This window comes from Protopterus annectens, chromosome 6.part0, assembly GCF_019279795.1.
Source record: "Protopterus annectens isolate FY-2018-M chromosome 6.part0, PAN1.0, whole genome shotgun sequence".
In the NCBI taxonomy this organism is placed as follows: Eukaryota; Metazoa; Chordata; order Ceratodontiformes; family Protopteridae; genus Protopterus; species Protopterus annectens.
The window spans coordinates 1,300,257,678-1,300,274,439 of record NC_056737.1 but is presented as its reverse complement, the minus strand read 5'-3'; the positions used below and the strand labels follow the sequence as shown (position 1 = coordinate 1,300,274,439).

At 40.9% G+C, this 16,762-nt stretch overlaps 1 protein-coding gene across 1 annotated transcript in view; it reads right to left on the bottom strand.

The window, feature by feature from the left end:
* The window catches only part of EPC2 (enhancer of polycomb homolog 2), a 3,037,718-nt gene that overhangs the window by 962,271 nt on the left and 2,058,685 nt on the right, over positions 1–16,762 (bottom strand). The window contains exon 8 of the mRNA XM_044074869.1: positions 288–377. Coding sequence (XP_043930804.1) covers positions 288–377 — 90 coding nt within the window. The remainder of the gene's footprint in view (positions 1–287; positions 378–16,762) is intronic.

Here is a 16,762-nt window from a genome sequence, read left to right as displayed (position 1 = left end):
GTTCTGTTTCACCTTATGCAAGAAAGTTAAATTATGATTTTCTTCTCTTGTTTTGTCACAGTATGAAAAATAACTTCCAAGTTGTTTTTACGTATATTAGTCTAGCAGGGTCACTACATTTTCCACTGTGGAAAAATAGTATGCTAAGTGGCTACACTTCATTCATCTTTTAATTATGAATCCTCACTCTTCGTGATCATTTTTCCCACAGACAAGTACACATCCATGTACTCAGTACACCTACAGAAATAAAAGAACAAAAATTACTAAACAAAAAGATTACTTACCGCAAGGTAATGGCAACCAGCTCTTCTTCTAAAAGCAAAAGGCCCATCTGGGTCACTTTCTTCTTCAGGCTCCGACAAAGGGGATGGTACCTGATAAATCATTAAAATACATGTAAAACACAGGGAAAGCAACTGCTGTACTGAGATGTTTAATCTGTACCAACATTAAATATAGTTTACAAGTTCTGCCCAGTTTTATAAAAAACTAACTACTGGGAAGGCACTCAGTACATAACCATATAGAAAGTACTGCCATCATTACGCTTTCAATTACCTATTTTTGGCCAGAGGGGTTAGAACAGTTGTGTACTTACCAAACTAGTAAATCATAATGGATTTATCCACCTTAGGTTTCCTAAGCCTTGGATGGATTTATTCTACTGTATCTTTTTTTTTTTTTTCTGCAAGGACCAACACTGGTCTTGAAGCTGTAAAAATACTGACACAGGTGGCAAGAAATTTCTCTGTTTTTTTTTTTAGATAAATACCAAGCCAGACAAACTTTGCATACATAGAACTACAATAAAAATTGTGAAACACTGGCTTTTGTCAGCACAAAACAATAACTATGTACAATTCCTCAAAAAGTAGGAAAGCAGAAGGGAAGTCTCACTGACGCAATGTCCTCTTCTCAAAAAACAGGGCATCTTTTCTTAGGAAGAGAACAGCCTTTAATAGAAACCTCTTCCTTGCTCTAATAGAGGACAAGAAAATGTACCAGCATCTCAAAAACAGGTATGGCCAGGATAACCTGATCAAGAGGAATGGGACCATTCCTAAGAAGGGTTAGGGGAAGGCCTTGAATGTTATCTTTTACCCTGAAATAATGACTTCCCTTGTGCAGAATGCTGTGGTCAAGCTAAATCAGTTGTCTTGGAAATGGCACAGTCTTCCTTTTAGGAAATGAAGGGTAGGGAAAAGGCTGTGGTGGTATAGTCAGAACTAGGCAGTTTTCTCAAGGCTGAAACAAGATCGGTTTCTTTCCCTTTCCTTAATACTTGCTCTGGCATCTGCCACCTTTCCACTGGCTTTTGTCAAAAACATTTACTTCAAGTGTTTAGTACTGCAATATTTTCAGTAAAAGGGGCCACTACTTAACAGGACAGGATAGTTTAGAGACTGGCAGGTTAAACAGTTATTTGGACTGGCTGAACAGTTTCTCTCTTTTAATCCCTTAAAGTCTTCTTGGGAAAAAGATCAGACAACAAATCATTATCCTATGATGCATTCAAAAGCTACCCTTTGGCATCCTATGGAACAGGCTGGGTCTTTAACTACACATCAGTATATAACAGTGTCTACAGCTACTGCTTTGCAAAACTTATTAATGGCATCAGAGCTGAATCTCATGGTGTGTTTTCCCACTTTTTAAGTTTTCAGAGTCAGTTTCAGCATGCAAAGTCTTTCTCCCTCAGAGGCTTGTCCAGCAGGTTGTTCATAGTTTCCTTCAATATACTGCCTTTCTAAAATGATCCAGGAACCTGGTGCCTTTGTCTTTGGAGGGGATACTTAGCCCTGGTGGTGCTAGATTAGACCTCACTGCTGCAATGCACTACAGGGCTGACATGGCTATCTGCTAATGGATTCTTGACTAAAATACAGCTGTCTGTAAAACATTTACCTTAACAGATACTACTGGAAAAGAGGTCAGTGCAACAGTGAATCACAGTATTTATGCTTTACTCACATTCCTGATGAAAACTTTAACAGCTGTGCTTCAATCACTATGAAGCCCAACGTTGGTCCTGTGCCAGCATTCCATCAAGTCCTGGTTGGTATACACAGATTCCATATCAAGTTAGTATTGCAAGGAACTTTCTGTAGGTCTATGAGCTCCATAAGACACTCAGACTTGTGATTGTAAAATGCTATTCCTTTACAACTAAATATATTTAGAAGAATACAAAATTACTGTTAACTCTACAATTTAGAAATCAGAAAACTACATGCATTATTGGGGGAACTGTTATAGTGACCTTATATCAAAGGTCTGCTGTTACAAGTACTGTTAAATACAACTGCACTATTCTTCTTTTAGAAGAGTCAGGGTAGAACAACAAATTACATTTAGGTGGACTCCCAAGCAGTACTATGGATGCAATATCCATGGGGGAAGAAGAGTTACAGAACCTTTTGATGCAGTCTCTTATTCAGAAACTTCTGAAATATGCTGGTGGTGTACCTGCTGCCCAAGCAACTACGTCTCAAAGAGGTTTACTGTATTTGTCACAGAAAAAGGTATGCAATTTCACCCCCCACCCCTGAAATCCTTAATTAGTCCTTCTGCATAGTAAAAGACTTGCATGTGAACATTCAACACACGCAGTTGGTGCTTTCCATCATCTTTGACAGTCTGCAAAGGAAACTGGCAGCTGAATGGACTGACTGATATTACAGAAGTAAGTTTTCTTTTACAGGAGGGTTTGCAACTATAATCATTCCAAAAGAAACAGCAGTAACCACAAGTATCACCCTGAATTATGGGTACCTTACCTCTGCTGAACCTGAAACTGCTGGTTCAAAGGGAAATAAAACATCTTTCCAAGTTTAAATAACAAAAATGAAAATGCACTGAAGTGAAGGACTCTTTCAAAAAGGCACATACAGAAAAGATGAGCTAATACACAAGGGATAGAGAGTAGATCCATTACTGAAGGATTTACTGAACATCAGCAAGTCAAATTGTATCAGAAATATGTCTAGGGATCTAAGGCTCTTCTACAATATCAACAGAATGGTTTGGAAGGAACAGACTTCCCATCTCGCAAAAAAAAAAAAAAAGTTCATCCCCGTTGCTGACTTTCAAAAAAAAAAAAACAAGTAATCTCCATGGTATCCCCGAAGTCTCAAACCCACTAAACAAGTATAGTGGGTCCAAAAACAAAACAGTGTAAGAAACTTCTCTGTGAGAAGACTTTCAGTCCGTATAGCTCTAGTTAATCATTGTATATTAATCTGATCAGACAATAGTAGTAGAAAAAGCAAACAACTCGTCTTAAGTCAAAAAAATAATAATTTGAAATATTGTACAGAATTACTAAGTATACGAAAGTAATCCAAGCAAGGCAGGCAGTCTGTTTCCAGTCGAAAATCACAAGCTAAATCCACTTTGGATGTAAAATAATGCACTAGCCAAACACCTTTCTCTTCATAAAAGACACACAGGTTTTAAGTTCCAGTTCCTGGATCGCATCGACATGGGTGATCTTGAAGGAGAAATCCCAAATATTCTGGAGAAACATGAACTCATGAGGAAATTAAACCTGAACTCTTTTAGTAAGCCTGGACTAAACTACTACTGTTCATTTAAAAGTGTACTGGAACTTAGAAAAATTGCCACATTGTTTACATGACTAATTTTATTTTATTCGACTAGTTGGTTTTAAATACCATATTGAATCAGTTTTAATTTGTGTATATTTTGTTTCCATCATCATACTTTTTCTTTTTCTTTTTCTCTTTTTTCCACTTTATTCAAAATGATGTGTAACAACAATACTAATTATACAATAGTATTTTCATAGATAGTTTTTAGGGTTCTTGTACACAGACCTGAAGAAGTCTAGAAGGACAAAAGCGATCTTTACCAATACGTTATGAAAATAGAATATGATTTTTACAATTGATTTTTTACATGCAAAGTGTATATGTATATATTTATATATATTTTTGATTGCCAAATAGACTAAGGTTGATATATTTCCAGCCATGTAGTATATTGTCTTGGATAAAATCACAGACTTATTAATCTACTTAAATAAGAGGTACCACATCATTATAAATTTTATTTACAGTACAAAAGGGTTACATTATTATGAGAGCTACTAAGTAGGGCAGGACCAGCTTGAATGTCACACTGATGGGGGAAGGGATGTGAATTTAACATGTGTATCAATAACACTTTGTTTTACAGCACAATAAACCACTCCCTTGCCTGACAAAAAGTGCATATATATATATATATATATATATATATATATATATATATATATATATTTATATTTAGAAAGCTTGTGAGAAAATTATTACTCTATTTTTGTTTTACTTGGATCGCTTGTCTGTGTACTTAAAAGGATTTTCGACTGGAAACAGACTGCCTACCTTGCTTGGATTACTTATGAATACTTAGTAATGCTGTACAATATTTCAAATTATACATTTTTTATTATTTTTCTTTTTACTTAAGACGAGTTTAAGTTTGCTACTTCTACTACTATTGTCTGATATGATTAATATACAGTGATTAACTAGAGATATATGGACTGAAAATCTTCCACACATAGACGTTTCTTGCACCGTTTTCTTGATGACTTTCAAGCGCAACTTAGATCTATGGATGGGAAACAAAATTTAGCCCAGAACTTTCCCCGCTCATATGTTCACAGTTGATTACTAAACTATCTATCCCAGGGGCCTTTTTTAAGCCTAGCCATGCTTCCCAAAGGCGAGAATCAAAGCATGTACCTTGTGTTTGCAAGGCAAACACCTTAACCATTATGCCAACCCCCAAACCTGTAGTACTAATGGACAGCTGCAACTCTTAAATGCTTTATCCCCATCATGGGAATGGTTTTAAAAGATTAGGAACATTGGTAAGAGACTGCCTAGATTATCCAGACATTGTAACATAGTCTTGGAGACATACCTATTCAACTTCTATTGCAAGACTGACCCAGTCTTCTTCTTTCATCTTTTTCCCGGTTAGGGGTTGCCACAGCTACTTAACCTAAAATATTTTCCTCTGTTTGGCCTTTGAGCTTCCTTTAATTCTTGAAGGGAATAGAATCTGACAGTAAGAATTAAAATGCAACCATCCATGCTGACAGATTCACAGTCTTAAGACTGGAATGCAGTACACTGTACTCTTGCTGCATGCACAAGTACTTGTGCAGAGGTAACGGCCATGGTGGAAAAGAAACCGGAAACTCCCGAGCAGTATAAAACAAGGCTGTCCGTGGCAAAATATTAGAAATCAGCCTTATCTTGTACTACTTTGAGATTCCTTTTCTGAATTAAACGAAGAGCAGAGAAGGCTTACATAAAGATCTGACTTCAGTGAAACAAGAAATCTTGTGTCTTCTACACTTGTGAGGCATAAGGTAGCACAATATTTTGAACTGACTGCTGTGCTGGGAAGAAAAAAAAGATATACTTCTGGAAGACCCCCATAACTATGTTACTTGAAAAACTACTGCTGCTAATTTTCAACAACTCAGAAAAGATTTTGAGCAACCTGCTCGCAGAGCTGAACAAAGAAACTGAATATATTATCAAATTACACTCTGCTTTCTGAGATTCAAAAATACCAGAACAGAACACTTGACAAATACTCTGTGCTATAGGTAGCCCACACAGCAAAAATGTAACCCAGAACTGATGATGAGCTATCCAGAAATTGAGATCTCATTAAAATGTGCATATAATCATCTTCAATATTCAGTGTAGTGATGCAAAAAATCTTGATCTATGAAAGGAAGCAGACTTCAGCTTCACATCCTGAATTAATTTGTATTTATGAACTAGTTCCGATCTGTTAAATCAAAAATTGGTCAACTGCTTTCTTAACCAGAAGCAGATAAGTCAACTGATGGGATATATGTACCTGAAAAGGCAGACTGTACTATCACTTGTGGTTTCTGGACAAATTCAGCTGCATAACTTGGCTGAATTATTTGTAACTCCCAAATGTCTGTGGTCATCTGTTATCACACAGTAAAATGAGTACTGGGAGGGAAGCAGCTATTCTGAAATTTTTTGTTTGCAGATGCCCTTAGTTGAACTCCAGTCTTTTCTCTTGAACTCTTTTTGCTGAAAGAAACAGACTTGCTCTTTTCTTATAAAATTGTTTGCAATTCTGAGACTGAGATACTGGACTGATGACTCCATTTTACTTTTTTACTTTCAAGTCAATAATGCCATTTGCTAGATGACCACACAAAAATTAATTCACACCATCATTCAAAAATCTTGATTTAATGTTCTCATCTTGAGTTGCTGTTCTAAACACTGACCTGGAAATTCTTAAAAACATCATCCACACATCCTAAATGCACTTCAGTGTATGCATTATTCTCATACACAGTTGTGTAAGAACGTACCATAACAACAGATGTCCTACTGATCACTGATGTGGTATTCATAACAAACGTCCCACTGGGGTACCAAAGTTTTGCCTTCTTGAGGGCGTATGTCTGGATTATGACCTCAGCTCAGAAGTGATGTAATAAACTGGGAGAGAGAGTGTATTTGTGTGTGTGTGTGTGTGTGTTTGCGTGGGTGAGAGTAAGAGTAGTAGAATACGGGGGGATAAGGAAGGTAGCAAGGAATACTGCAAAAGTGATCAGTAGGATATCTACTGTTGTGCTAAATTCTTACACAACTGTACTATCTTCTGACTGAAATCACTGTTGCAGTACTCATAACAGATGAGGGATTTGCAGAGCTGTAGAGAGGAGGAGGATGGAAGGCTAAAGTGAGGCAGTAGAATCCAGGAGACCAGACACAAATGTTCTGGCAAAAGCCACCCTGGACCTAGAGAAGTTATCTACCTAGACCAGGTGCCAGCTTCTAAAATGGATCTGGTATCAACATCCTTGTAGAAGGCACTCAATGAAGCCACTGCTCAACTGGAATGCCCTTTCAGGCAGGAGAGCAAATCTTTCCATGATGAGAATAGCAAAAGGAGATAGCTTTTGAAATCCAGGATGCAATAGTTTGTTTACAAAGAGTCTGTCCCAACTTGGAGTCCATCAAGAAGACAAACGAATAATCTGTTTTCCTGATATCCATATTTTTTATCTAAGTAAAACCTCAACTGCCTGTGAATGTCTAAAGAGAAGATTAGCTCCCCCCTATTCTGAGGATTGGGAAGAAAAGCTGCCAGGTTGATGGCCTGACTGAGGGTGAACTCATTAACCACTTTAGGCATGAAAGGAGGATTTAGCCTTAAGGCTTACCCTACACCTTTAAAGGAAGATAAGAAAAGGGGAATTGGCCATGAGAGCATGAAGTTCAGAAATTATACAAGCTGAGGTGAGGGCCAGAAGAAGCATGGCTTTGCATGTGCAGAAATTTAGGAAGTCAGAAACTGCTGGCTCAAAAGGGAGCAAACTAAGTTTATTCTAACACAAAGTTAAGGTCCCATGGGACAGTGATAGGTTTCCTTGAAGGTTAAAGGTGCAAAACACCTCTCAGGAAAAGTCTGACCTCTGTTCTGGACACAAGACGGGGCTTCAAAAGTAAGCAAGCATTGATAGAAGATAAGTGGGCATTCATGGATGAATAGGCCAAACCAGAATGTAGTAGCTCACAGAGTCATTGAAATACAGTGGGAATTGTCTGACAAAAAGGACTGCAGTTTGTGTTTAAGGCACCAAGCACAAAATATTTTCCATTTGGCCTTGTATGACTTCCTGGCACTGGGTTTCCTGGCTTCTTGTAGAACCTGAACCACCTTTTCAGAGAAAACACATCTTTTAGAGGTTAAAATCCTACCATCCTGACAGTGAGACAGATGTCAGATTGGGATTAAAGAGCTGTCCATTCTACTGGGTGATGACATCTGGTTGCAGAGGGATTAGAGAAATTTCCCTTTGACAGGTGAAACAGGAAATAGAATATGAACCAATGTTGTTTTGGCCAGAAGCAGAAGTTTTGGAGACTCCTCCTAGACATTGATCAGAAGTGTTGGAAGCAGATGCAGAAGAGGATATGCATAGAGGAACTTCCCTGTTCACTGGAAGGAGAAGGCATCTGTTTTCCAGGCTAGTGGAGATGGGATCCTGATGCAGAAAAGAGGAAGTTGGTGATGTTCCAGGAAAGTAAATGTCTATCTGTGGTGTTCCTCACTGAAGCATAGTAACTTTGAAGACCCTTATGTTCTAAGACCATACGAGGGTCCTCTATGTCCCTGCTTAAAGAGTCTGCTACCATGTTCACCTAAGAAGAAATGTATATATATATATATATATATATATATATATATATATATATATATATATATATATCTATATATATATATATATATATATATATATATATATATATATATATATATATATATATATATATATATTGCAGTGAGTATAAGATTCAGGTGGGATGCAAAGTGTAGACCTCCCGTGTCAGCCTGCAAAGGGGGGAGGATCTTGTGCCTCCCTGCTTGTTTATGTACCAAATCACTATGGTGTTGTCTGTGTACACCAACAGCGTGCCTGGCTTTCAGAGATGTGAGAGGGTCTGCAGCACCTGCATAAGTGCCCTGAAATCTTTTAGGTCAATATGCTCTTTCATCAGGTGGGCAGTCCACTCTCATTGAAATTTGTGAGCTCCTACCCAAGCCCCCCATGTTCTGTCTGTGAACAAGACTTGGTTGCGTGGGGCTGCAATGAATGGAAGGCCTGGGTTGACACAGATTACAGATACTACAGTATTTTCTCATGATTATTCTTAACAAGGGGAAGCACAGCAATTGTGGCATCCATGAACCCCACAGCCCTGAAGATCTCTCCTGCTGTGTATGGAGTCTTGGTGGAGTAGCTGGCTAGGGTGTTGACTTTCTCCTGAGGGGTAAAGGCGTGTATGGTGGAAGTATCCATTCTGCAGCTCAGAAAGGTCAAGTCCTGAGTGGATCGAAATTATTTATTTTTTTTTTTGACAATGATGGTGAACCCCAAAAGAGTCAGGAGATGTACAGTACAATGAAGATACTTGAGGAGGATGCCCTTGGACAAAGTCTGGATTAAAAGATTGCCCAGGTAAGGAAAGATCTCTCTGCACTGAGTGTGGAAAAAGACCACCGCTGGATCTAAACACTTTGTGAAAACCCTTGGAGCTGCAGAGACACCAAAGGGCAAAGCTTCTCAAAAGAAGAGTGCCTCTCAAGAATGCTTTGTACAGTTTTGCAGAGGCTACTGAAGAACCTTCAAAATCCCAATATGAAAATTAGATATTGCTGATAACAGAACCTTAATGGTAGAGGAGCTCACTCCTTCTTTAAACAGTAAAGCTGAGAAAGGATTAATATGATTTTGTTGTGCCAGTAAACAAATCTTTTCCATTTACTTGAATAACGTTTTCATATTGAGAGTGTATGGGAAGATAAAAGGATATGGTGGACAGGGGAAGAGAGCATAGGTTTGTCTGGCTATTAAAGGGATTGGAAAACCAGACTGTTAAGCTTGAGGTTTGAGGTGTTTGGGTGAATCATGCCTGTCGGGTGAGACAGAAGATCAAGAATGATGAGGCTACAGGAAGGGAACCAAATTTGTTGAGGCCAGTAAGGTGCAATGAGGATAACTTTGCTCTTCAACCTGGCAGCTTTCTGCAAAAATTTCAGAATTAATGGAATCAAAAGGTAGGCATAAAAGCAGACTGGAAGGCTAAACGTGAAGCACAGAATAGCTCGGTGATTTGCCCTGTGAGGGATTAGGGCAAAGTAGCTGCTGCATTTGCTGTTAAGGGGAGAAGCAAATATATAACAGCAAGGCTGGCCCCATTGACAAAAGATCATTTCTGTCACTTTCTTGTTGAAAGACCACTCATGAGGAAGAAGAATGGACCTGCTCAATTTGTCTACTATCAAACTGGACTTCACCGGAAGGTACGTTGCTATGAGAAAGCGGTTGGATGAGATCGCCCGTTGCCACACTCTGAGTGCTTCTCGACACAAGGGGTATGATCTGGCTACTTCTTGTTTGTTAATGTACAAAACTACTCGCATGTTGTCTGAACAGCAACTGTCCCTGTAGGGAGAGCATTCTGGAGGGCTTGCAACGCTATGAGCATTGCTCTCATCTCTAGGACGTTCATATGCAATTGGCCTCTTTAGGGGACCAAGTGCCTTGGACTGTTTTCCCCAGAAAGTGCCCCCTTCCACCCCAACTGGGAAGCACCCACGTTCACTATGGCCTTGGGCTGAGGAAGAACGAATGGACAAGCCCCTGTAAAACCTGAATTCATTGAATCTGCCACCTGTGATCCTTCTTGCACGCCTGACTGATTCTTATTTGTGCTGACATTCATTGTTAAAGAATGAACCAGTGTGTTGCTAACATCCACTGAAGAATTCTCAAATGAAATCTGGCCAGAGGTTCTAAAGTTACTGCCACTGACATTGCTCCTAGACCTTGAATGACAAAGTGGGCTGAAATCTTAGTACTTCCAATTATTTTTCTGACCTGTCATCTGACCGTCTGTATTCTTGAGAGAGGCTGTCATTGACTTCATTTTGAAAACTGCTCCTACGAATTCCAAATTTTGAGTTGTCTGTAGGTAAGACTTGGCGTAATTTATGGTTATCCCCAAACAACAGCAAATCTGGAGTACCTGATTTTTTGTCCTTACTAACAGATGCCTGGTCGGGGTGGTAATAAGTCAGTCATCTAGATATGGAAACACCCAGAATCTCTGCAGTCTCAAGTGAGCTGCAACTACTGCCATACATTTGGTAAACACTCTGGAAGCTGTGGTGAGGCAAGGGCAGAGCTCTGAACTGGTACTGACTGACTCACAGCCGTAAGCGTAGATACCTTCTGGACTGTCTGTTCATTTTTATATAATAGTCCACATCCTGATGGTCTATCAAGCACATCCAATCATCCTTGCCTAGATAAGGGAGAAGGGATTGAAATATGACCATCCAAAACTGTGTGTGTCAAACTAACCTGTTCAACTTGCTGAGATCCAAAAAGTACAGTTTTGTACCTACCATAAATGTAGATGTTCGAAGATCCACATTGCTGCAGTCCTAACACTTGGGTAGTCCGCTGTCCCTCGGTCGGCCCGAATATCAGAGTATAAGGCTGACGTCGGTCAAGGCGCATTTGACTGACATCAGAACGTCAGGGTACAAATGCGCATGACCGACGTCATATCCTCAGTCTTTTCTTGCCCCAGATGTCAGAAGACCCTAAAAAGAAAGGTCAAAACCCATAGACAACAGCTAAACAACCAACCAGCCTAACACCAAAAATATGTACAATATATGCAATATATACAATATACACAATATACCTCAGATGGATAACCCAACCCACACAACCACCTCAAACTACAGAGGGGAAGGAGGGAGGGTAAATTGGACTGCAGCAATGTGGATCTTCGAACATCTACATTTATGGTAGGTACAAAACTGTACTATGTTCTTCATCTCACATTGCTGCAGTCCTAACACTTGGGTAGAATCCCAAAGCAGAGGTAAGGGAGGATGGCTAAACTATAATGAAGCAGGAGCTGCCAAAATGCCCTGCAACACAGCAGTGGCAAAACCAGCCCTAGATTTAGAGTATAATGGAAGGTGGTAATGTCTAGAGAAGGTATGCACTGAACTCCAAGTGGCTGCCTCCAAAATATCCTTAGTTGCCACCCCCCTCAAAAAAGCTGTTGAAGTGGCAGTAGCCCTAGTGGAATGAGGCCTAATCCCAGCTGGAATCTCTTTGCCATGATGGGAATAACAGAAAGCAATGCAAAATCCAATCCACTTAGAAATAGTTTGTTTTGACACGGGCTTGCCCTGAGAGCACAAAGCAAAAGAAACTAATAACTGCTGAGATTGTCTGAACCCTTTAGTTCCGTCCAAATAATATCGCAACTGCCTGTGTACATCTAAAGTGTGCAAAATCTTTTCCCCTTTATTTTGGGAATTTGCATAAAAAGTAGGCAAATGAATAGTTTGGTTTAAAGCCACACTAGAAACCACTTTAGGCATAAAGGAAGGATTAGTACGTAAAGATACCCTATCCTTATGGAAAATTAAGAAAGGCTCAACTGCCATAAGGGCCTGCAATTCAGAAACCCTTCTTGCAGAGGTAAAGGCCAACAAAAAAGCAGTCTTCCATGACAAATATTTCAACTCAGCCGTAGCTGCATGCTCAAAAGGTTGTAGAGTAAGTTTCTCCAACACAAAATTGAGATCCCAAGCAGGAGTAGGAGCCCTTCGTGGGGGTCTTACATTCTTTGCCCCTCTAAGAAATTGCTTGAACAAAGGATGAGAAAACAATGGTGGGTCACAGTCGTAGTGAGCTGAAATTGCTGCAGCATGAATCTTAATAGAAGAGAAAGACAAACCTTTGTCTAATAACTCGGTAAGATATTGAAGAGCCACACTTAAATCAGGCTCAGAAACATCCAAATCCTTAGCTGCACTCCAAAACAAAAATCTCTTCCATTTATCTGCGTACACTTTCCTTGTACTAGGCCTTCTAGCTTCCAAAATCACATTCAAAACTTGTTGTGGAAGTTGAGACTCTCTATGGTTGAAAACAGAATATGCCAGGCCGTTAGGTGAAGAGAGCGAAGTTTGACATTGAGCAAATGACTGTCCTCCTGGGACAACAGATGAGGAATCAAAGGCAAAGGCCATGGAGGCTTCCGTACCAGACTTCTCAGTAATGGGTACCAGTGCTGTCGAGGCCAATCTGGAGCTATCAAAATCATCCTTGGCTTGTCCTGTCTGACCTTCAGAAGTACCTTTGGGAGGAGAGGCAGAGGTGGAAAGGCATACACATGAAGATTTTTCCAACTGAAAGAAAGAGCATCCACTTTCCAAGCTGTGGGATGAAACCTCTTTGTGCAAAACTTTGGCAGCTGGTGGTTTAGTGGAGAAGCTAACAGATCTATGTCTGGAGTTCCCCAGGACACTGTCAATTTCTGAAATACATGAAGATCCAGTTTCCACTCGTGGGGATCCATGATTTGTCTGCTTAACATATCTGCTAAGGAGTTCTGTGCTCCTGGCAGAAACCTTGCCTGAAGACTTAGTTGTAAACTGAGAGCAGTCTCCCACAAAATCATTGCTTGCCTGCATAGAGGATAAGAATGTGTTCCCCTTGCTTGTTGATGTACCACATGACAGTTGTGTTGTCTGTTAGAATCAACACCTGCCCTGGAAGAAGTAAATCCTTGAAAGCTATTAATGCAAACTGGACTGCTAACATCTCCTTCAAGTTGATATGTAGATGCTGTAGTCTGACAGGCCACTTGTCTTGTATCCACTTTCCGTTTAGATGAGCTCCCCAAGCTGTGTCCGAGGCATCTGTCGTTAAAATTTGACTCGCCTCTGGCCGGGTCACAGAGAGTCCCTTGTTTAGGTGACATTCCTGAGCCCACCACAAAAATTCCTTTTGAATGCAAGGTATTATTGGAATGACAGTGTCCAGATCCTGGCAGTGCTGTGTCCATACATTTTTGAGATACCATTGCAACTTCCTCATATGCAGTTTGGCATTGGGAAGCACCAGAATACAAGATGCCATGAACCCTAAGGCTTGAAGGACTGTCCTTGCAGTCAGCCCGGACTGAAGAGATAGATGATGGAAGTAAAGGGAAAGATTCTTTTGTTTGTCCGGGGTTAGAAAGGCCATCTGGGATGCTGTATTCAGTCTCACACCCAGAAAGCACATGTCTTGAGAAGGTACTAGACTGGACTTTATTTCGTTCACAGAATACCCCAGGCATCTTAGCACTGCTATCACATATTCCAAATGACGAAGAAGCTCGTCCCTTTCTTGAGCCAGAATCAGGCAATCGTCCAAATAAGGATAGATTTGTATTCCTTTCAGCCTGAAGAAAGCTATCACTGGAGCCAGAACTTTCGTAAATACTCTGGGCGCAGTAGATAAGCCAAAGGGCAATGCAGAGAACTGATAGTGAGAAGTCCCAGTCCGAAAACGCAGATACTTCCTGCAACTTAGCCTGATAGGAACATGAAGGTAAGCCTCCTTGAGATCCAAAGTTACCATCCAGTGAGCCTTGCCCAGCAGAGGTAAAAGCTGTTGCAACGTCAACATTTTGAACTTGGGAATGTCCAGATAAGTGTTGAGGATAGATAAATCCAAAATTGGTCTCCATGTGTTCCCCTTTTTTGGTACAAGGAACAGGCGAGAATAAAATCCTAGGCCCCTTTCTGGCATAGGAACTGGCTGTATGGCCCCTATTTGAAGTAACAGAGAAATTTGCTTGTGAGCCTCTATTCTTTGTTGAGGAGGAATGTCTGGCATGCCTTTGAAAGGAGGCATGGTATGGAAATAAAACCTGTAACCGTGATGTATGATATCCAATACCCATCTGTCTTGGGTAATCAAACTCCAATTTTCTTTGAAAAGTGCCAACCTTCCTCCCAAAGGTGCTGCCAGGCGAGAAGGTTCTGGCAGCTAAAAAGGTAGGTCATTGGGTTTGTTTACGAAAGGACTGACCCCTGCCCTCACCTGAAGACTGTGCAGGAGAACTCCCTGTTCTAGGCCTAAAAGAGCCCTGACCTCTGCCCCTGCCCCGTCTAGATCTACCCCTAGAGACTGGGAATCATAAGAAGGATACGTCCACCCCTTAGTAGGCCAATTTCTACTAAACTTTGGAGGCTGAACCTGCAAAAATTCTTTAACAGTCTGCATAGACTTAGCCTTGTCTTCCATTTTCTTTAAAACTGCCTCAACAGGGGAACCAAACAAGACATCAGATTGCAAAGGGGCATCCAAAATCCTAGTTTTAACATGGTCAGATAAATTTTGATCCCGCAGCCAGGCATGCCTGCGAAGAACTGACCCAGTGGCAGCCACCCTAGACGAGGCCTGTACAGCATCGAAACCACATTGCAAAGAGTGCTTACCCACCTGTTCAGAAACATGCACTAAATCTTGTAACTCTTTACAATCAATACCTTCCGCCAGAGCATCAACCTTAGATTTCAACTGTGAAAGGAGAAAATTTTGATATTTCAACATGTGAAACTGGCAATTCAAAGCTCTCATAGCTAGAGTGGAAGAAGTATAAACTTTCTTTCCCCATCTATCCAAGGCCCTGGCCTCTTTATCTGCAGGAACCGGATTCTTGACAACAGAAGCCTTAACACCTTTAGGCCCCTGGCTAACAGTTTCTGGGTCTGCCCTAGGACTCTTAAAAAGATACTTATGAGCTTCAGGTACCCTGTAATACCTATCAGGTTTAACAGGAGCAGGAGGCAAAGAATCAGGATTAAGAGAAGCCTCTGCAAACACATCTTCCACCACATTCAGAACAGGAGGTATAGCCAAAGGCCTATGCTGGGGTAAAAACAAAAATTCCCTAAGCCTTTTCCTGGAATCAGAGAAGTCCTGACCTTCCCATTTAAAATGCTCTCTCATGGAGTGAAGGGTCTCTGAAAAAGAAAAATCCTCAGGAGGAGAAGCAGAAGGAGTAGAATCATCCACATCAGAATCAGAATAATGAGAATACTCCTGCAAGTCTTCAGCCGAAGACTCAGACACATCCGAAGCCTGCTCCCAATCCCCCAACACTGGTTCAATTCTAGGCCTCTTATCAGGAGGGGGCATAGAGCCTCTAATTAAAGTGATTAATTCTTCTGCCATTTTAAGCATGTGCTTCTTGGGCACAGCACCTGAAGAACTGGGAGTGACACCCACAGGAGCTAAACTAGACCTGCCTCTAGGAGAGGCCTTGGAAGCAGAAAGAGAGGGCCTAGACCCCTTAGGAAGGGAGGGGAGTACAGTTATCTGAGAAGCCCCTACCGCCTGACCTGCCTCCTGGGAGGCCACATCCTGTAAAAAGTACAGTTTTGTACCTACCATAAATGTAGATGTCCGAACTGGATAGCATCTGCAGTCATAACAAGTGGGTTGTCCTGTCGTCAGGCAGCCCTGCAGTCGGCCGGATTCCAAAGTCCGGGTCCGGCTTCGGCTGATGTCGCACTCCACCCGGCGTCATCTCTGTTGGTCTTCGGGTATAAAAGCATCAGCACCGCCATTTTCCTCAGTGTTTCTTGCCCCAGATGCCAGTAGCCCTCTTGCAGGCTAAAAATTTGGATAGATGCCAATGTTTCCAAATAGATAGAGGTAAACACAACAATAAGCATATATGTACATATATACAAACAAATACACCATAAAGACTCCCCAACAGCTAGCTATTAGGAGGGTAAACACCCTAGGAGTACCACAGAGGGAAGGAGGGTAATCCTGACTGCAGATGCTATCCAGTTCGACATCTACATTTATGGTAGGTACAAAACTGTACTATGTCCTTCATGGATGCATCTGCAGTCATAACAATGGGTAGAATACCATAGCCAACTAGGGAGGAGGATAAAAGTAGATTATGGTGTGTTTAGGATCCCTTGCAGTACAGCAGTGGCAAACCCTGCTCGGGATCTGGAATATAGAGGCAAATTATAATGCTTGGCAAATGTATGCACGGAGGTCCAAGTAGCCGCCTCAATAATGTCTTTGGTTGCCACTCCTCAGAAGGCTGTGGTAGTGGCTGTTGCCCTTGTAGAATGAGGTCTTATGTTCTGTGGAATTGGTTTTCCATGGAAGGAGTAACAGTATCGTATGCAATTTCCTATCCATTTGGAGATTGTCTGTTTGGAAATAGCTTTTCCTTCCCTTCCTGTTGCATAGGCTACAAAAGTTGGTCAGTCTTTCTGCTATTTTTGTTCTGTCCAAGTAGTAGCGTAGCTGTCTATGTACATCCAAGGTATGCAGTAT